This window comes from Leptodactylus fuscus, chromosome 1, assembly GCF_031893055.1.
Source record: "Leptodactylus fuscus isolate aLepFus1 chromosome 1, aLepFus1.hap2, whole genome shotgun sequence".
Taxonomy (NCBI): domain Eukaryota; kingdom Metazoa; phylum Chordata; class Amphibia; order Anura; family Leptodactylidae; genus Leptodactylus; species Leptodactylus fuscus.
Window position 1 is genome coordinate 341,746,388 of NC_134265.1, and position 24,340 is coordinate 341,770,727.

General features: G+C 42.0%; 1 protein-coding gene across 3 annotated transcripts in view; it reads left to right on the forward strand.

Moving 5' to 3' along the window:
• GABRB1 (gamma-aminobutyric acid type A receptor subunit beta1) overlaps positions 1 to 24,340 on the forward strand; it is a 374,792-nt gene that overhangs the window by 258,623 nt on the left and 91,829 nt on the right. For all 3 annotated transcript variants that reach the window (XM_075261617.1, XM_075261616.1, XM_075261615.1), the window contains one exon: positions 11,730 to 11,812. In XM_075261617.1, the coding sequence (XP_075117718.1) occupies positions 11,730 to 11,812 (83 nt within the window). The remainder of the gene's footprint in view (positions 1 to 11,729; positions 11,813 to 24,340) is intronic.

Here is a 24,340-nt window from a genome sequence, read left to right on the forward strand (position 1 = left end):
TGGTGCGGACTGTGGGGCAGTTATCTCAGTAGAAGCAGTGGGGTGGACCCAACCAGTCAAGACAGGGACACAAACTGGTGTCTTTAGAAAAACAGGCAAATAAATAAACTTCAGGCACAAATGAGCAAAACAAAATACAGCCTTAACTTCAGGCAAAAAAAACTAAATCCTGCTCGTCCGAGCAACTAAACAGAAATGATAACCTAACTATACGTGTGGCTTTCTACCAGCCACACAAACAAAAAAAGCATTCTATTGTCTCACTGTTCTCAGGGTTACAGGGCAGACCCAGCCGCCTCCTTGCACTCCATGGATCTGCATTGGAGTGCAGGATCTGCAGCCTTTTTCTGGCCCAGTAATGAGCCAAGGATCTACACCTGGAGCTGAGGCCTACTCCAGATCCACCCTAAAAACCTAGGGGAGATACAGTGAGATTCCAGCACTCTGCCTGTCACCTTCTCATAGTACTCATTGTTTCTTAGTATGGCACTCATTGCAGAGCTGTATTACTGATGCATTGCTTCTAGGGAAGTTTATGGATATAATATATATCTTTTTGTCAAATTTTCCCATCACGTTAAAAAAATACTTGACTGTCCTTTGCATCCAGTGGCATATCGAAGCGTTTGGAAAATAATTCTATAACAGAAAATAAATTAATTGTTGGCTTGAAATTTAATTTTTATTTTTTTTTAATTTATTTATTTTTTTAAATCTAAATTTATGCAAAACTCTTTTGTGTTATAGGGAAGTAGCCAAAAAAACTGTACGACAGGAAAAAGCATCTGTTCTCACCTTCTTGAATAAAATACTCTGTTATAACAATACTGGTAAAAATGTTTCCTATTCTCTTGAGTTTACTGTGGGAAGCAATATTTAACACAGCATGAATTGTTAATGCATGGCCTACACCGAATGATAGAAACCTTGTCATGAAATGCCCAATCCCTTGTGGCGAAAAAGGAAATTAAACTTTAATCTGTCCTCGCCTTTTCTTAACTGACATGATAGAATATAAATTCTAACCATGTACTAGGTTAGGAATTGGGAATAAGCCAACCTTTAAGAAATCTTAAATACACAGAAAGCCTAATGCTACCAAAGTGAGTTTTCGAAATGCCAAGGAAAGATTGCTTACTTAACTTTTTATAGACTTGCACAGATAATCCTATTTTTGTTATTTACGTCTGACGGAGCTCAGATGCACCAGTTTATGTCTGATATGTTCTTCGAGATTCCTATCTCAGAAAAAGGATTTAAAATGTGTCATGGAAAAGTATTCCTATGCCAAAGGGCTCTGAAAACTGTCATGGCAGACCTCACAGGAATTAGCTACAGGAGTTTTTTTTTTTTTTTTCAAAGACACTCATTACTACAAGAATTTCACCTACTATATATTTTCTGATATATATATATATATATATATATATATATATATATATAATAATAATACATTTTATTTATATAGCGCCAACATATTCCGCAGCGCTGTACAATTTATAGGGTTCAGATACAGACATACATAACAAAGAACGTCATTTCACACAATGGGACTGAGGGCCCTGCTCAAAAGAGCTTACAATCTATGAGGTAGAGGGGGTGACACAAGAGGTAGCAGGGGCGGCATTGCTTATACAGTGTTCAGACAATTTTGTGCATTAGGAATTGTGATAGGCTTGTCTGAAAAGATGCGTCTTTAGTTTGCGTTTGAAACTGTAGAAGTTGGGAGTTACTCTGATTGTCCGGGGTAGAGCATTCCAGAGAAGTGGTGCAGCTCGGGAGAAGTCTTGTATACGAGCATGGGAGGTTCTGATAATAGAGGATGTAAGTGTTAGGTCATTGAGTGAGCGGAGAGCACGGGTTGGGCGGTAGACAGAGATGAGGGAAGAAATGTATGGAGGTGCGGCATTATGGAGAGCCTTGTGGATGAGAGTAATAACTTTATATTTTATTCTATAATGAATAGGCAGCCAATGTAGCGACTGGCACAGACCGGAGGCCTCGCTGTAGCGTCTAGCCTGATAGAAGAGCCTGGCCGCTGCATTCAGAATAGATTGTAGAGGAGAGAGTTTAGTGAGGGGAAGACCGATTAGTAAGGAGTTACAGTAGTCAAGGCAAGAATGAATCAGAGAGACAATAAGTGTCTTTAGTGTATCTCTGGTAAGGAAAGGGCGTATTCTGGAGATGTTTTTGAGGTGGAGGTGACATGAACGTGCGAGTGATTCAATATGAGGGGTGAAGGAAAGGTCTGCGTCAAATATGACCCCAAGGCAGCGGGCATGCTGCCTAGGAGTTATAGTAAGGCCTGAGACTGCAATGGATATATCAGGGACAGATCTGTTAGATAGTGGAAACAGTAGTAGTTCAGTCTTAGAGAGATTTAGTTTCAGATAGAGCGAGGACATGATATTAGAGACAGCAGAGAGACAGTCACTGGTGTTCTGTATTAGTGCAGGGGTGATGTCACGGGAAGATGTGTATAATTGGGTGTCATCAGCATAAAGATGGTACCTGAAGCCAAATCTGGCGATGGTTTGTCCAATGGGGGCTGTGTAGAGAGAAAAGAGCAGGGGGCCGAGGACCGAGCCCTGAGGAACTCCAACAGCAAGGGAAAGAAGGGAAGAAACAGAGCCTGCAAATAATACACTGAAAGTGCGGTCTGAGAGATAAGAGGAGAACCAGGAGAGCGCAGTGTCATTGAGGCCGACTGAGCCTATATATAGTACAGACCAAAACTTTGGACACACCTTCTCGTTTTAATTAATTTGTTTGTAGTATTATATTTTAATTAAGACAAAGCAATAAAAATTGTTTGCAGCTGATGTATTTTTTGTTTCCTATTTTCAGTTTTCCTTTAACTATTTAATGTTAAATATCAAATATATTCAATTAAATTATGTTCAATGGATTATGTATAATGAAACTGATTAGAAACAAGAGAGAAAAACCACATTTCAGGCACAGAAAATACAATAATATAATAAAATGTCATCACTTCCTGAAATGTTGCATTGTCCCCAGAAGCAAGGTTATCTAACTGGGAAAACATGTTTTGAAGGATGTGTGTTCTCGCTGTGAATACAGTTACTTGCGATACATTCTGTGCTCCGATAAATTGTTTACCGCAGTATACTGCACTCTGCAACTTCTCAGCTGTACAATGTGGAGAACTGCGGCTGAGTAATTCGCTTTTTAACTGCTATTATATTGTGTGTGTCCAAGTTTCTGTCTGTACCAACGTATTAGTGAGCACCGTGCACCTTGTCTTATCGAATGGATGAAAATAATAGAAAAATAGAGTAATTCCAGCTTGCTGCTAGTAACCACATCCATTCCTGCAATCCTGATCTGGGTTTATAGCCTTCTATTATGATCAGACACCCAAGTATCCCCTCATTTTCACCCGCTAAGAGGACGGTATACCTGCTCAATGTAGAGATATTGCTATCGTGTACATGGGTAAAATGCCACGAAACAGCTCAGATATTACTATCATCCTTAGCAATGTCATCCATAGGCCTCCTAATTTTCACCTTTAGACTAAGTAAAACCAACATACAGTAATCTGTTTACAACTAGATATACAATTACAATAGATATACTGACTAATGGTGTATGTAGAATGATTGGCGCAAGGTGGAAATATTGGGAGTGGTAGAGTAACTTGCCTCTAGTACTCCGAGAGTACTTCATACAGTCCCTGAACCCCAGCAGCCTGCTAGACCGGAAGAGGAGTCACATCATAGCTGTGTACTACGCTCATTGATCTCTGTGTGCACATCCATCAGGAAGGCAGGGATGGTAACAACCTGTCCCTGCCTTTTCTATAGGAGGTCCAACTGTGGTAATAGCTGGCTCCCCAGTTCTCCCCGTGATGCAACGCTCCCAGTGCAGAAATGTCTAAAACACAATAAATGTGGTGCATGAGTGTATGGAAGGATTGCTGTGTGGTTGGAAATACAGCAAGCAAGCCTATGGTCACATTTTGGGTACCCTTATCACCCAACCAGATATTTTATTGGTGAATAAGTTGACCAAATTTGTCCTAAATCGGTTGTTCTCTTTAATATACTTGTAACCCCTTCCTGGAGTATTTCATGAAATATTGGACCTACTGCATTGGTATTATTTTATTGGTTGTTCCTCTGACCCTCAGGACCAAAAAGTATCTGCAATATCTGTAGTCCCTTGTTGTGCCTTTGACAACATGGTGCCATATGGGACCATAAAATGGGTTGCAAACAGTGGTGTAACCTGACGGGGTGCAGGGGATTTAGTCATACCCTGTCCAGGATCAAAAAAAGTGTCTCTAGCCAATACTATGAATAATACATTACAGTTGGGTGCCTCATACCTCTACATTGAAGCTCGACTGTTTTATGTTAGACCTTAGGATGGAGGAATTGAGGTAATAAAAGAGGGAAAACTAACTGATCAATTTGCTGGGAGAAAAGATGAGGTACAGTGAAAGAAGACTAAACTCTGAATGAGAAAAGGCTAGAGGACCAAATTAATCCCAAATTAATCAGTATGCATGGTAGACTTATGCCAGGTTCACATGGAGTTTTTTTGGTCCAGAATTTGACGCGTCAGATTCCGGACCAAAAAATGGCTATACACGACTGGATGCCGGTGCAGTGCATAGAGTGCACCGGTATCCAGTCATGGCATTACTCTCCGGATTAGGCCCAAATGTATGGGCCTAGTCCAGAGGGAGTGTTGCTCCGCGGACTCCCACGCCTGGTTCAGCCACGGAAGAAAGGGCATGTAGCTTCTTTTTTCTGGCTCCCTTTGAATTCAATGGGAGGCGGGTTTTTGAGCCTGATTTTGATGTGGATTCCACGTCAAAATCCGTACCAAAAAAATCCCTTGTGAACTTACCCATAGGAGGTTAGGTGCCATTATTGCATGTTCCTAATACTGTACGTACAAGGCAATGAAGGCTGAAATGTGGAAAATACAGAACTGCAATGGAGAATTTGCTAATTCATCATAGGAAACGTTTTATAGTAGCACTATCCGAATTTTTTTTTTATTGTAATCTTTTTCTGTATACAAGTCTATGAGAGTCTCGAATCTGACTTCTGAACCATACAGCAGACACTACATTAATCGGTGAGTCTGTCTACTGATCACATGACACAACAAGGAACCTGAACAAAGGCTGTATTGCAAAGAAGCAAAACCAGGAGACCAAGCTAACAGTACTACAGTTCACAAGATGACCGGTAGCAACAGTCAAATTAATTTCTATTTAATTTATAAGAAGACTGTTGCCAAAATGTCCTTTTTCCTCCAATTGCTCCATTGCATATTGACAAAAACAATGAGTGATATCTTACCAACAAAAGCTCTGATTTACAAGGGGGAAACACTGTTTGATCCAGTTGATCCTAAGCTATCTCTTTGAAGAGCTCAGTTGATATACTGAGTTTTGGTGACAGAATCCCATTAAATGTCCACTGTGAAGAACAGCAAGGAATGGGAAGAATATGTATAACTAGCTATAACCCTTGCGCGAACCACCTGCAGCGTGGCCAGTGGCCCCCCATGGCCCTTTCCTTGTGGTCAGCACTGGGCCCTCCAACAGCATCGTGAACCGCCGGGAACCTTCCCTTACCCCCTCCCCTTACCCAACCCCTTACCCCCTACCTGCGCTCCTGGCCTCCTTCCCCCCCTTTAGAGATCACAGTCACCTCCTACATCTACCCCTTCCCCCCCCCACCACCTACCCATGACCCCGGTTACCCTCCCCCCCTTTCCACATGTGCAATCTGGCCCCCCTCTCCCCTACTTACCTTCTGCCCTCTGGTGCCAAACCACCCCCTCGCCCTCCCTAACCACCAAAACCTCCCCCAAACCACCAACCCCCCCAGCCCCTACCCATCACCTGTTGTACCCCCACCCCTCTCTTAAGCAACCCGCCGATCCCTGTTCCCCGCAGCACTCACCATGTAGATGCTGGGGAGCTGTGTGTCTCATGCCTGCAGCTTCAGCGAGCATGTGCAGTCCTTCCCGTGCCGTGTGTTCCCGACCGCACAGTTCGCGGGTACGTGCAGCTGGACTTGTTCGGGCCGGGTGTGCTGCTGCATGCTACACTGGCCTGAGGCAATGTGTGGCCGGCCAGCATGTCAGCGGCGTTCAGAACCATGCGGGCAGCCGCCATGTTGAGGAAAGGGTCCCCGTGCGCTGGCCATGCCCACAATTCAGCGCCAACCTATGGGCTGCTGTGCTGGCTCCCTATCCCGCCCACACACTGCCATGCACCAATAGGAGTGGCGTGTAACTACCTGCGCTGACGTCATGCCCCGGCCGACAGCGGAGCAGTAGACAACTTTTGAGGATTGCGGTGGCGTTTTGGGGTGAGTGAGACACTTTTAAAGTAGCCCATTTTTCCTTCCTAGCCAATATGTAAGTGTTGTCAAATTTCTATGAAATCCATTCAGCCGATCCGCTGTGATTGAGGAACTAACATCCAAACCCACAAACATCCAAACACACAATATTAATAGGATGAGAACAAAACGTAGAGGTAGCCTGGGTTTGCATGCGATCTAGGGGCTGGTGTCAGATTGGGTTGGCAAGGGAAACCTCACCGTGACCTGACAAGATATTGGGATACAGCTCCAGAGTACCAAACTTATACTTTGCCCCAAGTTAAAGAAAGTCTGGCTATGAGTCTGTAATAACTTCTCACTGTAAATCATAGGCGCACGCCATACTCCGGAAACCACGCTGCGTTCTTCATTATCACAAGCAAAAATCCAGACGTTTTGTATATATTTGTTTCAGAAGTAATTAGTTAAAAAGACAAGATTATTCAGCCTGAGATAAGAACGTGGCTGTTACATAAGATAAAAGTTTGCATTTCTTCAGCATCTGCATTGCACAACCCCTGCTAACCTTTTCAGCTTTGTTTTCTTGCAGCCTGCACTTGAAAGCGTTGCCTTTCTTTATAGCCTACAGCTTTTTGTTCTAGTCACTTCTACTTGTTCATAATAGAACCGCATCCTTAGGGCCAACATCAGACAAATGAGAAACTTTATAAACTTTAAAAGCATTGGGATCTACATATGTGTCACCGCGCACTGGATAGTCGGGTGTCAACTTAAAATGACTGTCTGCTGTTATCAAAAGCGTAGCACATATTATATTTTGGATATGGATGTTCCAACCATTGCTGGTATTTTCATATGATACTTATTGTAATATTTTAATTCTTTTATTGTATTGAAATGAGTTCTTCCTAATGAGACACCCCTGTCCATAAACCTTTTAGAGTATATGGATGTCTTAAATGGAGAACCCTTGCTTGGGATCCCCGCCCTATAAAACAGAGCAGAGCGTTGCTTCCTAAGGGGGCTATCGACATAGAGCAGCCTGCTATATACTGTCTACCAATAAGTATTTGGACACCTGCGGTCCGAGCAGCACGAGTGGCAATTGCAGCCTCCATCCTCTGGGGCATGCTTTCCACAAGTCCTTGTATGACGGCTAGTGGTATTTTGTTCCATTCGGCTTGGAGAAGACAGGTAAGTTCTTTCACTGATTTTGGTCGGCTGCTGCATTCCTTAGTTCGGCGATCCAACTCGTCCCAGAAGTGCTCGATAGGGTTCAGGTCTGGTCTCTGGGCACGCCAGTCCATTCGGTAAACCTGATTGTCACTGTACCAAGCCATGGTAGACCTCGCTACATGACAGCTGGCGTTGTCATCCTGGAAGTAACATTGGTCCGACCAATAGAACCGCCATAATGTAGCAAGCACACTTATCTAAAGTAGTGCAATAGGCGTCGGCGTTGAGTTTACCATGCACTGGGACCAAGGGTCCATACCAGGAGAAACACTCCCAGATCATAACTCCACCTCTGCAGAACTTTACTGGGTGTCCAAATACTTATTGGTAGACAGTATAGCCTTCAATAGGCTCCTGGCTGTCATGCCAACTATTGTGACCACTCAGCTCCTGAGCGGCCGCCATATTTAAATACTTGACATCCTCCCTACTATTATGGCAGATGTCGGGAAGGGGTTAAGTATTTGAAAGTCCAGACTTCAACTAGACGGTCTTAACTACACCAGATTCATCGAAGTATTTGAAGTTGAAATATATATATTTGGACTGTCCAGTCCAACTTCACACCACATATTGGTTGACTTAGCTTCGGACAAAAATTTGGCACACAGTATCACAGTGTTACTTGTTTTGCTCAGCCCCTCCTGCTGCATAACATAGTGTCCACAGATCAGACTACATACTGTATATAATGTGACGGGTTCCCTTTAAGTGTTTTACTGTAAGCAGCCCTATAACATTTTGGCTTTCCGGCTTGAATAGAGGGCTGCAGGTTATATTTCATGTTGTTTATCCTGACAACTATGTGAAATGTTTGTACAGAAAAAAAAAACAAACCTGAGCAATATTGTCACTGCAGAGAAACCGGTGGAGGTGCTCAGAGGGAGCATTGTGGTGGAAGGTATTGGGATAATGTAATTACTCTGAGCATATGGCGCGCACCTCATAGACACCCACTGGATTTTAAGTCAAGGGATTCTTGGGAGTTGTACTGAAAATGTCTATGTTATGTTAATGTTTTCAAATCCCTTATTAGGTTTCTGGAAAAAAAGGGAATTGCTAAATATTATGTCTCTGTTTTCGGAAGATATTGTTGCACTGTTTCCTATGGACTTGGGGGGATCACTTCATTTTGTGCCATGAATCTTATAGGCAAGTTCATGGTATTTTCCGTATTTTGGGGGACTTTTTTTTTTTTTTTTTTGAAAATTTTCAAGTCAATTTTACAGAAATAAACGAACAATGCAATCTCCAAAAAAGGCCAAATATATATGTCTTTCTTTGGTATGCCCGGAGCCCTTGCTGATAAATTTTTTTGCAGGTTATTGCCTGGGTGGTGGGACAATGACTAGAGATGAGCGAACATTAAAATGTCCGAGGTTCAATATTCGTTTCGAGTAGCCCCTCAATATTCGACTACTTGAATTGAATATTGAACCCTATTATAGTCTATGGGGGGAAAATGCTCATTTCAGGGGTAGGCAACGTTCGATCAAATTATACTTACCAAGTCCACGAGTGAGGGTCGGGCTGGATCCTCCGAGCAGTCTTCTCCTTGCAGCGTCCCCGCAGCGTCTTCCGGCTCTTCATTCACTCTGCCAGGCATCAGGCCTGGGCAGAGCCAATTGCGCATGCCCGCACTACAAGCGGACATGCGCAGTCGGCTCTGCCCAGGCCCAATGCCTGGCAGAGTGAATCAAGAGCCGGAAGAGCCTGAAGACGCCGCGGGGAAGCTGCACGGAGAAGACTTCTAAAGGTAGGAGAAGAACCTGCGTTGATTGGCCAACTGTATAGCATTCGGCCAATCAATGCTGGTTCTGCATCGAACTTTTACATTCGACCAGCGAGTGGTACTCAATCGAGTACGAGTATTTCGAATACCATAGTATTCGATCGAATACCTACTCGATCGAGTACTACTCGCTCATCTCTAACAATGACCTAAATTATTTTCAGAGGACCTTTCTAACAAAAAGGGATTGTCAAAATGGACAACCCCTTTAACATAAGGTGACTGCAAAGAACTCTATTACAGGAGTGCTTGAAAAGAAGGTGATGGGGGTTTTACAGGATTATTATTCGAAACCTGGTACCCCCGCTTTCACTTGTCATATGGCCTTGCTGCAAATGAATGGGATTGAGCTGCAGCACCAAACACAGCACCTATACAATATACAATATACAGCAATAAACAATGTATGTAGCAATGAAGAAGCTGGAGCACTCTGGGTGCAGCGCAGACTATCCACACAGCTGATCGGTGGTAGTGCCAGGAGTTGATCATAAGGATGGATCTTCAATGTCAAACCCTTTTAATTCAGCTATAGAGGAGTTCTAATTTTTTGATTTTCCACCACGATCCTGTAATTTTATCTCTGTTCCTGTACTAGGTCTGTGACTGCGAGTGAGTCACAAAGGAAAGACTGTCATAAACAACCTGACAACAGGGAAGACATAGGAAATATGAGTTTGCTGTATAAAGAAAAAAGCTGCCGCTAAAGGGAGATTCCTATAAGAATTATGGCAGTGTGACTGTTGGCATATTTAGGTCAAGAAAGTGTTCATTTCTCCATAGGAAAGGAGGATGGAAGTAAAAAAAAGTCCAAGAACGTTGGATGTTTCATTGTGATCTGCAGACCAATGGGCTGCTAATGAAGCTTCATTATCAGAGAGATGGAAAGGTTCTATAGGTGAAATGTGAGAAACCCTTCCCACAAGGCTACCTGTCTGAGGAAGAAGCAGACAATGGCCTATAGGAGCCATAATCATATAAGATGGTAGGAAGCTTTGTGGTTGTGGAGATAATGGGTCTGGGTCTCGTAATGAGGGACCCTGAATGTCTAGTTAGTACAAAGACAGCTGACGTCATCCGTGCGTGATCCATTTTTCATAGATACAACGTTAGGCGATTGTTGAAAAATAATCCAAGACAAACAAAAGCCCCTGGCTCATACACAGATACAACATGGAAATGCACTAAGATGCACGACTTTCCATTTTTGTATGTGTATAGTATAGTAAAAGCAATAAAAAGCTAGTTGTGGTCTTTTAGGAGGCGAACCCAGTTACCTACACTATGTGATCAAAAGTATCCGGACACCTGGCTGAGAATGACTTACAAGTTGGTGGCGCCCTCCATGGGTAATGCTGGATACAATATGGTGTTGGCCACCCTTAGCCTTGATGACGGCTTCCACTCTCGCAGGCAGACGTTCAATCAGGTGCTGGAAGGTTTCTTGGGGAATGGCAGCCCATTCTTCACTGAGTGCTGCACTGAGGAGAGGTATCCATGTAGGTCGGTGAGGCCTGGCATCAAGTCGGCGTTCCAAAACATCCCAAAGGTGTTCTATAGGATTCAAGTCAGGACTGTGTGCAGGCCAGTCCATTACAGAGATGTTATTGTGGTGTAACCACTCCGCCACAGGCCGTGCAGTATGAACAGGAGCTCCATCGTGTTGTAAGATGCAATCGCCATCCCCGAATTGTTCTACAATAGTGGGAAGCAAGAAGGTGTTTAATACATCAATGTAGGCCTGTGCCGTGATAGTGCCACGCAAAACAACAAGGGGTGCAAGCCCCCTCCATTATCGATGGAGGGCGCCACAAACTTGTACTTTTCAGCCAGGTGTCTGGATACGTTTGATCACATAGTATATATGCACTGGCAGACTATAGAAAAGCAAGTTCCCATAGAACACGTAACCAGTGGTGAACTTGAAAGAAGAGGAAGGAGAAGTAGCAACTCCAGGTGGTGGCCCCAAGGACATGACCCAGCTGTCTGAATCAGGCCACAACCCCTGGGTTCAATTCCGAAAAGCCTGTGCTATAGGGGCTGTCTTTATTATAGACAGTCAGCCACATAGCACAGGCACCTAATTACCTATGAGATTGTGGAAAGAGGGGGTAGTAACACTGCTTCAGGTTACACGACATGGGGGTCGTGATGTCACCCCCAGGACCAGAGAAGTAAATTACTACTCCCAGAACAACCCATTTAATACTGAAACAGCCATTTAATTTATATTAGTGCTATTTTTTTGCATACAGTATGTTAATAACATGTTAGACTATACAACATACTACAAATGAAGTTATATCACATACTACTGTACATCAAATTACTGTATTTCAAATACTTCATATTTTTTATTTTAGGATTACCACCACAGCTGCTTGCATGATGGATCTACGTCGATACCCACTAGATGAACAGAACTGCACACTGGAGATTGAAAGCTGTGAGTAAATTTCAGTTACCTTTCTATAGTTTACAAGAAGTCACCAGAACCAATCCAATTATACAGATAGATAGGTTAGAGTCTCCCGAATCAGGCAGTGGTTTCCCCTTGTAAATCCGGCCTCTGTTGCCAAGATATGGTCTCTTTTATTTATTGGAGAAAAAAGGGGCATTGCCATAGTGTCAAAGAAGTGGCAACACCCTTGTTGCTCCAAAGAGCTTATTTGCATAATGCGGTATCTCAGAAATGGAGGGGAAAACACGGATTCACTTGACGTTAACCTATCTATCTGCAAGGCTGCAAAGCTTAGTCATGGTGATAAACTCCCTTTGGATTTCCATTTAAGGCTATGTCAATATGGGCATCTGATAATGTTATTTCTTTATGAAGGAGGTGATTCTGTTGCCCATCTTCTTCTTCATGTTGTGATGAAAATTTACTTCCTTTTGAGTTTGCGGTTAGGCATACTGAACAAGCAAAGCAGCAGTGTAAAGCACAACTGGGCAACAGAGCAACATTTTGGGCGACTGATGAGACAGAAGGTGGATTTCCAACTATCCCACACTTCAGATGCGGCTAAACTGTAGTCAGTGATCAGGCATGTGCCTTAGAGTTATAAAGAAAAAAAAGAAGAGTAAATAACAGTATTAGGAGAATATATATTCTATATATATAGAATATATATATATATATATATATATATATATATATTATACAAACTATAGAGTGCAACCCAGGCAGAAGTGGTCCAGTTCAATGTTATAAAAATTTTAGAATATCCTGATATTCCATTATGTTGGGTTTCAGAGGATAAGTGTCGATTGGCAGCGCTGAGTGTCAGGGAGCACCAACAAGTCACTTCGTCAGGGTATTGGAAAGTCTATGTAAAACTCTGCTCTATATAATGGCTAATTCAGTTTATTATGGTCAGTATTGCTTCCTCGGCGGTAAAAGCAATGTAACAACATTACGTATCAATGGAGGATTTTGAAATTCCCACCTGATGCCCTGGAAATTGATCAGCACTCAGGAAAATGTAATTTACACCTGACTGTAGTCTGTGGACTGATAGTGGGTCTACATGGTAGCAGTGAAGAATGTGAAATACCCTGTGAGCTCTACGTGTTATTATTAGATTCTCTATACTGATAGAGGGACGTATATTCAGATAGAGGGACGTATACTGTTTAAGAAAAAAGATATTCAAGTATTTCAAAAAATGCCATACAAAAATATATACTGTGCGCTAAGGACTCATAATATATCTATTGTATTGTATGGATTATAGATATGTCCTTTCTTATCTCTCTTCTTGGCTCAATATATCCAGAATAATGGAAGGAATCAATTAAATTGTACCTCCAATTATACCTACTTATCATAAATGAAAAGTACAGGTGAAAGAAACTTTGTAATATGGAGAGGGGAGGGGAAAATGCGACTGCTGGAAAAGGCACACAAATAATAGCAGCCGCTAAACTCTGCAACAGTTTGAGTAAGGGTTCGTTCACATGGGCAAGAGGGGGCGGATTTCAAGGCTGAATCCATCTCAGAATCCGCCCCCTCGCAATAGAGGTCTATGTAGACCACTAGCTTCCTTTTTTCTGTGAGCGGTATGTTCCCGCTCATGGAAAAAAGAAGCAAGTTGCCCTTTCTTCAGGCGGGTTCAGTCCCAGCGTCCGCCTCGTGGCAGCACCCTCCGGACTAGGCCCATTCATTTGGGTCTACTCCGAAGAAGGAAGCCGCAACTGTCGGAAGCCGCGACAGTCACTGCAAGCGCATTTTGGTCCTATTCTGACGCGGCTTACCACGTCAAAATCGGGACCAAAATATGCGGTCCCGTGTGAACGGGGCCTAAGGGAGCGCTTTTAACACTATGATACGTTTCAAGGTAAGAGTCTAGCACTGCACAGTATGAGGCAAAAAATCAATTACCATCCTCTCCCTCCCCTCCCTCCTCCATAGTATACTGTGTGTAGTATAAATTCAGAGACAAACTGTATAAAAAAAAGTCAGAGTGTCTAGGCTAACTCCATCGGAAAAGAAAGTCAGCTGAAACACAAAGTTGGCATATTGCTCTAATGGCTGTGAGTGGTCAAAACTAGAGATGAGCGAGTAGTACTCGATCGAGTAGTTATTCGATCGAATACTACGGTATTCGAAATACTCGTACTCGATCAAGTACTACTAGCTGTTCCAAGTTAAGATTCGATGCAGAACCAGCATTGATTGGCAGAATGCTATACAGTTGGCCAATCAACGCTGGTTCTTCTCCTACCTTTAGAAGTCTTCTCCGTGCAGCTTCCCCGCGTCCTCTTCCGGCTCTGAATTCACTCTGCCAGACATTGGGCCTGGGCAGAGCCGACTGCGCATGTTCGCTTGTAGTGCGGGCATGCGCAGTCGGCTCTGCCCAGGCCCGATGCCTAGCAGAGTGAATTCAAGGCCGGAAGAGGACGCGGGGACACTGCACAGGGAGAAGAATCCAGCCCGATCCTCACTCATGGACTTGGTAAGTAGAATTTGATCGAATGTTGCGTACCCCTGAAACGAGCATTTCCCCCCATAGACTATAATGGGGTTCAAAACCCGTTCGAACAGTCGAACAGTGAGCGGCTGTTTGAATTGGATTTCGAACCCCGAACATTTTAGTGTTCGCTCATCTCTAGTCAAAACACAATTTTCAGCCACTTAACCTCTTAGATGCCAACATAAACAATAATAATGGCAGACTCTTACTTTATGTTTGCCTTTGTCTTTGTCACCCCTGCAATGTGATTGCAATGTGCCAAAGACAGAGGCAACCATAAAGTAAGAGTCTGCCATTATTATTGTTTATGTATTCCAGTGTGATTGCAATACATTGTCATGGTGATGGGAGGCCTAATGAAAGCCCCCACATTACCATCATAAATTAACCCATAATTCCACATCACCATCTTAAATTAACCCATAAAAAAACCCATACTATAAAAATATAAAAATAAAACATTATTTATCCCACACAGCCAGTGCAATAAAAAAAATGCTATTTTTTTTGGTCACATTACCAAAAAAGTTGTTAAGTCAAACAGATGACACCAAGAGAAACTAAAGCTGAATGCGCAAAAAAAAAAAAAAAAGCCCTCACGTAGCTCCAATGATGGAGAAAAAAATGATGTTAAATAAGCAGTACAACATAAAAAATATTCTATAAATTTCGTATCACCGATTGTACTGAAAAGCAAAATATAGTAAGTAGAGTATAGTAGGTAATGTAGTGTTAGTTGTGATGCTCAATGGATCATGCAAAATTTGGAACATTTTTCTGCCATCCCACAAAGCTAATGTTAATAAAATATGATCAATAAACTAAATCTTTTCCAAAGTGGTGACAAATAAAAGTACAAACGAGTGCACAAAAAACAAGCCCCCCTATGACTATTTTGACCTTAAAGTGAAAAAGATAATTTTCTAATATGTGTCAATTCACTACATTCTTAATTAGCAAATGTGAGAAGGTGACAGGCAGAGTGCTGGAGTCCAGATATATCTCCCCTAGGTTTCTGACATATGTGTGGTCCAGGGCGGATCTGGAGTAGGCCTCAGCCCACGTGTAGATCATGGGCTCATTACTGGGCCAGAAAAGGCTGCAGCTCCTGCATTCCAAGGCAGTTCCATGAGGTGAAAGTAGGTGTATGGTTCTGTCCTGTAACCCTGAGTCAAGTGAGACTATATTGCTCCTCTTTTGTTTGTGTGGCTGGAAGTAAGCCATAAGTATAGTTAGGTTATCTGTTCTGTTTACTTAGTTGCTCAGACGAGCAGGTTTATATTTAGTTTTTGCCTGAAGTTAAGGCTGTATTTTGTTTTGCTTATTTTTGCCTGAAGTCCAGGTTAATTTATTTTCCTGTTTTTTCTAAATAAACCAGTTTGCTGCACATTTTGTTTCCCTGTCTTGACTGTTTGGGTCCGCACCACTGCTTCTACCGAGCTAACTTCCCCACACAAACTGTAAGCCAAACTATATGTCCACTGCCCCCTATAGCTATGTCTCTGATCTTTACCATGCCAATTACTCAGGGAATCGGATTTACCACTATTTACCTTGTCTCATCTGTTTGTCAACCTTGCACTCTAGTATTGTAGATTTGGAGAGATTGGTGCCTGGCTGGAGGTTTTTTTTTCCAAGACCTTTGTTTTCGACAGATTTTTCATTGCTTTTGTACAGCTTGGTGCGGCAGTATACGTATACCTTACAAGCTTTTTAGCGCACAAATGTGCTGTCAAAACCGTAGCAAATCCCCTTTATACATGTATTTTACACCAGACAGACGAACAGACAAAAAGAGTAAAGCTGGTCTTTAGCGTTCCTGCCACACTGAGATTATTTTGCGGCGTAAGCCCATTTTAGAAATAATGATTGTTTTCTAACCTCTCTTTTATTCAGGATGTGTTTCAAGGCTCCGTTATTAAAAGTTTTTGAAAATCCATTCTCTTTTAACTTTGCTTTAGGCTTTTTTCTCAAGAACAGTTATATAACTTGTGCACTGAATTGCACTGAGTCATATTAGAGTATAAAAAGACATTTACCTTTGGCCACAAGTACAGTTTATTCCCCAGGTAACCTGGCGTCCTTTTATGAAAGTCATTGTATGGATTGTCTGAATTAAGTTGCTGCAATTGTTTTTGGTTTTTTTTAACCCTTTGTGACCCAGACGTTCCAAGTCTAACAACTGCTTGATATTGGTCAAATGGCTATAGCTATAGCTTTTATATTATAGGCTGTTCGTATGATGTTTCCATTGTTATTAAAGTAGAGTTTAATTAAAGGGATGGCCTGAGTTTTAATGTTATCCCCTATCCGACGACTGGAGACCCACCAACTGGAGTTTTATTCTATCAGTTTTGTTTCCACCTCTATATGGAGTGGCAGGCCAAGCATGGACGTTATCAATACATTCATTTTCTATAGCACTGCCAGAGACAGACGATCATTGTACTTGGCTACCTTTGATAGTCCCATAAGCAGTAAATGGAATGGTGGTATACGTATTCAGCCTGCCGCTCAACCCTTGTTCTTGTGATTGTTGGAGGTCCAATTGGTCAGGACCCCAGCGATCAGCATGTTATCCCATAAAACATAGTCAACCCCTTTACGATAAAACATCTATGTAAGCATCAAAAGTTTCCTATTGTATAATTAAACTCCCTAATTACTAATTTTTAGCCATGGTAGTTGTAGTTTTACCAGTAGTTGACATGCCAGATGGGAGGCTACTAGGGTTGAGCCGATCTTGACTTTTCAGGGTCAATTTTGAAATCCAATTTCCGATCATTTTTCATTCGAACCCGATCTCGATCCCAATTCCGATACCAATGCAAGTCATTGGGATTTTTTTACTAATCGGAGATCAGATTTTAAAAACAATCCTATTCACTATACAGCATGGAATCTAACAACTGAACGCTTTAATTGTTAGAATCCACGCTGTGTAGAGAATTTTTTTAATCACTAAGTAGCCAGAGGATTTTTTTTTAATCCTCTGGTGACTTAGTCCCCCCTGGTGTCCACTTACCTGCAGAGATGGCTGGTCCAGTGACCGGTGTTCTCGTTCTTCTTCGCCTCACTGCCTCCTGCCTCCCAGGTTAGGAGAGTGTGGGCGGGTACCTTCTTCCTAGCTCTTTAAACAATAACCTGGGAGGCGGGGAAAGCGAGGCGAAGAAGAACTAGAACACCGGGCACCGGACCAGCCATCTCTGCAGGTAAGTAACTACTAGAGATGTTAGCTAGTCTCCCATTAGAATGAATGGACGCAGCCGGCGCGCAGGGGGTTAAGGCTGTGTGCCGGCTGCTTCCATTCATTCCTATGGAACCACAGTGGAGCCTTCACACTGAGTATACACTCCGCTTAGAATGAGTGGAGCGTATACTCAGTGTGAAGGCTAACATTGTTAGCTTTTCCCACAATGCTTGGCCAGTAGCAAAGCATTGTGGGAAATAATCACCGATCTTGATCCCACCTAAAAAGATTGTGTTCGGAATTCCGATGGCAATTGTGAAATTTTCTCGATTGCCAATCGGAATCCGATCTTTTCCGAACACGATCACTCAACCTTAGAGGCTACTAGTAGAGATGAGCGAGTACTGTTCGGATCAGCCGATCTGAACAGCACACTCGCATAGAAATGAATGGACGTAGCCGGCACGCGGGGGGTTAAGCGGCTGGCCGCCATCAAAGCGGAAGTACCAGGTGCATCCATTCATTTCTATGGAGCATGCTGTTCGGATCGGCTGATCCGAACAGTACTCGCTCATCTCTAACTACTAGTCCTTAGCACTTATTTTAGTAGAAAGTCATTGGTATTAGATCTGATGATCTGATTTACAACATGATGAACAGAGGATTAGGACAAGTATGTCTCTGTCCGAGGATGACTGTTGCATATTCATTTTGAAGGGGTTTCCAGGTTTGATGTCTTTATAAAAAAACATGGCCAGTGTTTTCCAGTGAAAATTAAAAAAATATGCAACACTAACCTACATATTACTGCACCATCAGTACTATTCTGCTGGCAAGCCTTTGTCTACTCAACTGTAGTAGTGACCTCAAATAGACAACGTGACTGCTATACAGCCAATAACTACCCCGACAGTCACAATCACAATCGGCAGCCCGAAACAGCAGCTGTCAACGTCACATTGAAAACCTGTCACTGCTGAGGCCAGGACTGGCCTCATTTCTAAAAAAAAACACAAAAAAAAAACCTAAGAACTAAACTCCTTTAAGCTTTATAAATGTTTAGCCTTAAAGAATCTGTAAAAAGATAAGCCCTATTTGTTGTGGTCTATCAGGAACACAGAAGTAGAAATGAAATGAATGAATAATTTGATTGGTGTTTAACACAAAGTCCCAATTCTCCCAAGTCATTATTATAGGATCCGTGAAGCCATGATCTGGAGTGCTCTCCAGTAGCGATTCCACCACACGAGAACTTCTTCAGCCATCCTGATAGCGGCAGAACTAAATATGAGACAGTAATTTTTCCCTTACAACACTGGGGAAAATGTATTAAGATGTGCCAGAAACACAAATCTATCTAGGAGCCGCCATAGATACAAGAGATCATTTACGCTAATTTTTGGTTTAAGTTATAATAAATCTACTGGGCTATAGGAGACTATGCCCATCCTGCTCAGTTCCACCCATGACTCACTTGGAGGAAAGATACTGTGAGGGTCATAAGGAGGAAAAAAAAGTCACCAGTTTTGGAACCAAATTAGGCATGCCCCAAAATTGTCATCTTCACCATAAATCACAGATTGCCTTACCAAAGACCCAACAACATCCAAAGTTTTATTCCACCAATTACAGTTTATTCTTATGGACAGGGCACCTCCTGCTTCAGACCCATGGTGGTCTGGCTAACTTTAAACTTATGAAGCTGTGGTTGTCCACAAGGTGTCCACATCGACTTTCACCGAAGGGCCCAGAAGCACATGTTGGAATGGAATAGACAATATTGTATCTAAGGATACTTTCTGAGCTAAGGAGGACAATTAGCAATTTTATTAAATCTATCATTTTCAATTTAATATTTCTTGGATTTTTTTTTTATATTCATGTTGTATCAACTTTAATGTAGAAAATTCTCAGTAGAACAAAGGTACAATAGGGAATGAGTCATGAGAAAATGGACAATTTCAAAATCAAAGTTTTTAATTTTAAACAAATGTCTTATGAATTTTTGATCATTCTTTTTCTTTTTTTACATGTCACTATTTATATTTTACAAGATATTCTAAAGTCTTCAATTTTCATTCTGACCTTTCAGCCTAATCATAAACTGACATTTGCCAATGATGTGGTTTTCTTTGCAGCAGCTGCCTTATTTACGTCACAGACAGTATTACAATAGAAGATAACGCTTCTATCACTAAGACCACTGATACATCATTGCATCCACTAATAAATAGATAATGTCACCGCTTATTCTTACTCTTCTCTTCCTTCCATAGACATCAATTAGTTGTCTCCAGATTATTGTTGCCAATGGTCATAAAACTGTTCATGGAACAGAGGAGAAACTCCAGCAATATGGCAGCCCCCATAAGCATGTACAGAGAATGTAATAAATAATCTCCAATCATAAAATTGAAACATATTAGAAAAAGTGATAGATTTCATTATCTGGTTTTAATAAAAATAAATAATAATTGGCAACATTAACAGCATCGGAAACGTAAAGAGAATATTTCAGTGTAGCCAGGTGACTTTTGTCTTTGCTCATCTCAGTGATCTTTGGTGTCATGAACTTGTCCTCAAATCTTTCAACCTCTATCTTGGGGGTTTCAAGAAAAAAGACTCAGTGTAGTTACAACGCAGCACCAGTCCTGTGGGGTGGCAAGGCTTCTACGCCCAACACAGTTCAGGGTAGCAAGTTGAAAGAGTATCATGTAAGAACAAAATATAGCAACTACCATTGAATGTATACTGCAGGTACAACCAAGTAACTGATTTCATGGTTCTATTTTACACTTAAATTTATATTTATAGATTATGAAATATCTGGACCCTTTATTTCTCTTACTTGTAATGTACAGATATTATCAGTCACTATACCATATAGGGCTCACAAGCTAAGTTCCCTCTAGGAATGTAGGAGGAAACTCATACAAACTCCTTGCAGATGTTACCCTTGGTCGGATTCAGTCCTAGGGCTCCAGTGCTCCAAGGCAAATGACACAAACACATTAGGTATCCTGTGTCTGAAAGTGCTGCATTTCCCCCCTAGGCTTATACTCGAGTCAATAAGTTTGCCCAGTTTTTTGTGGTAAAATTAGGGGCCTCAGCTTATATTCGGGTCGGCTTATACTCGAGTATATACGGTATTCTAAACATATGTCCAAGGCAATTCCTCTGCATTACAAATTGCTCTGCAAATGTTTCTTGATCTCTTGCGAGAGCGAGGTTTGTTACACGTTTTAGCAAGAGCTACATATTGCACGATACCCCATGTCACATCGCAGATTCAGGGGTACAAGCCTGTACACATGCACTGTTAAGGTTTTCAGTCAATTGGGTTCTCTGACCATATATCACATATTACTGTACAGTAGTGCAAATTGAGTAGGTGATTTTAATAATCAAGTCCAATTGCACGAGATTGATGATATGTGAAGCACAGTGTTGGGATGAGTTTCTTTGGGTCCACCAGATATAATGACTCTGGGGTCTCCCCCCCCCCCCCCCATCCCCACCAAGCACCCCTTAGAAATAAGCCATAGCACCCTTCAAATTCTGCTGGCACCATTATGGTGTTAGAGTCTAGGCCAACCAGGGAATCCTTTAGTACTCTGGTAGGCCAATCCAATACTGACCAAGTATGTCTTAGCTTATCTGAGAAAGGGGCCTTTGAGCCCAGAACATTTGGTATTTAAGAGTAGAGATGAGCGAGTAGTACTCGATCGAGTAGGTATTCGATCAAATACTACGGTATTCAAAATACTCGTACTCGATCGAGTACCACTTGCTGTTCGAATGTAAAAGTTCGATGCAGAACCAGCATTGATTGGCCGAATGCTATACAGTCGGCCAATCAACGCTGGTTCTTCTCCTACCTTTAGAAGTCTTCTCCGTGCAACTTCCCCGCAGCGTCTTCCGGCTCTTCATTCACTCTGCCAGGCATCAGGCCTGAGCAGAGCCGACTGCGCATGCCCGCTTGTAGTGCAGGCATGTGCAGTCGGCTCTGCCCAGGCCCAATGCCTGGCAGAGTGAATTCAGAGCCGGAAGATGCCGCGGGGACGCTGTACGAAGAAGACTTCTCGGAGGATCCTGCCCGACCCTCACTCGTGGACTTGGTAAGTATAATTTGATCGAACATTGCCTACCCCTGAAACGAGCATTTTCCCCCCATAGACTATAATAGAGTTCAATATTCGATTCGAGTAGTCGAATATTGAGGGGCTACTCAAAACGAATATCGAACCTCGGACATTTTACTGTTCGCTCATCTCTATTTAAGAGTGTTACTCAATAAAGACCCTTCCTGGATGAATAAAGGTTTTGGGCCCTTTGAGAGACACCAATACGTTCTTCACAACCTAATTCCAAACATCGAGGGAGTTACTTTAGCAGAGAAATGTTGACTTGACGTCTATATGTCGTGTCATCCATCACTTGAGATCAGAAGAGAAGGCATGGTCTCATGTTCATGTCTAGGACAGGACATAGGTGGACACAATAGAGAAGAAAGTTAATTGAAATATGTAAGGTATGGACTCGTAGCACTGATATGTTTTTATTTGCGAAAATACTTGTATAACTCAAAATGAACTACCCATAGCAGACACAAGGCAGTAAGAATAACTTCTTTGATGCCAGTGTTTCCTATTACACCTTCGCTTTATAAATCGAGATGAACTTTTTTTTTGCTGTTTCTGCAGGTTTTTGAAACAGTTCTGTTTAGTTTGTGTGCTGTGGGAAATCTTGGATATCATTGTAGTGTCTGTATCTTCACCTTTACTCCCTTACCAAGCAAATCCAGTATCGTTCTCCTAATTTAATGACCAGGCTCTAATGAGATTTGGGAATTTCAGAAGCACACAAATAAGAAGTTATTCTAACAATGGTTTTAGAAATGTTCTATTTGACTAAGGACTCTTGGAGATGTTCTGGTAAAGAGGACTTGTAAACCCATGAAATAAGAATTCTGTGATATCTTAGATCTGTTATCTCCCCTTTTTGTTACTAATCGGGGCTATGTTTCTACATGGTCTGACACTGTCTAGTCAATGTCTAAAGGTAGGACACATCCCTATGGTAAGGAAGGTGGTTCTTTAATAGATCTTAAAGGGGTTGGCCACTTGCAGACCAATATTGACAAACAAATGTACAATAAAAAGTTATACAATTTTCCAATATACTTTCTGTATCAATTCCTCATAGTTTTCTAGATCTCGGCTTGCTGTCATTCATTCTGTTACTTCTAGTGGATAAAAGTCTGACCATGGTCATGTGATTTACGGTCCATGGTCATGTGATGAGCACACAGGTTTTCTAATGTTTTCTAGCCATCCAGTGTTCTTTTCCCCAGTTTATTCTACCTTAAACTGTGTTGAGTTTTTACTTTTGCAGTTGGTTTGCATTTTTAGCAATATGTCATATGTAATATTAAGGAAACCATTAAAGGGGTTGTGTAGGAAAGGAATCCAGCTTGGACCAGGCGATTAAAATATAACTTTTATTTGCTCATTAAAAATTAATTCCATAGTAACCCGAGGGTCATAGCAGATGATAAAGCATTGTAGGTTTTTATGCTATGCGTTTTGGAAATTTAAAAACATTCCTTCCTAATGGCATTAAAGGGGTTGTCCAGGATAAAAAAAAAATTAAACTAAACACCCACCCCCATCTACTTTATAATTTACTTTTATTAACAAAAGTGAATATTTACCCAGATTGCTGGGGCGGTCACATCTTATCCTGTGACTCTCCGTCTCTCCAGTACCGGAGACGGGGGTCACATAATATATCTCCCCTCTCTCTCCTGCCTTCTTCTCCTGTCTCCAGCCCTCCCATCTCCTCACTTCCTGTCCTGTCCCCTCACTACACTGCTCATGTCTCCAGCCTTGCCCTCCCATCTCCTTGCCTCTCGTCCCCTCCTCTCACTACACTGCTCCTTTCTCCAGCCCTCCCCTCCCATCTCCTCACTTCCTGTCCCCACCCCTTACTACAACAGTCCCAGCATACTTACCTTTCCTTCCTTACCTTTGCGTCATTAGCGACACGTGCAGTGAGTTATTGCGCATGCGTGAGCTGGCTAGCTAGGGAAAAAGGAGGGAGACAATGAGTGTGAGAGGAAGGGATATCTAGTATTATATTTATAGCTGTAGTGGGCGGGCTAGCTAAGGAAATAGGGAGAGGGAGTGTGGGAGAAAGGGAGGGGTCAGTTAATGAAAGGGAGGCATCCTGGAACTTGTAGGAAACACAGAAGAGGAAGTTATAGATGTAAACAAACACAGAGGATGCAATGAGCTCAGTGAGAACCCCAGAAATCACTCAAAACACTACTAAAGGTATTTAGTGGCATTTATTCACCCATTGATAGCACTAACAGACCTTTTTTGTAATATTTTTTATCCAGAAAACCCCTTTAAGTCTGGACCCAGTTTTAACTCTTCTTTGAAGACAGTAAAGAACATTGTAAAAAGAACAGGCTTTCTGTCTCAAAAATAGAAAAAAAAAAAACTATGAACTGATGTGTTTATTTAAAAACAGGCTTGTTTTTGATAGGATCAGAAACATGCAGTGCCTTTGTGGCCATAAACTGATGAAGCAATGCACATATGCAAAAAGTCAACCTCCAAATGCCTTAGGGGTAGGTCAGATTTGCCAATCTTTCCTTTCAGAAAGCTGAATGTACTGCATCTCTCTTCCAGAATCACCACCCAATCCTGCCCCTTCAGCTATGATTGACATATTCAGCCCCTGCCACAACTCCTAGGCATATCTTGCAAATTTGGACCCATCCCATACCTTCTGCAAAAAAAAA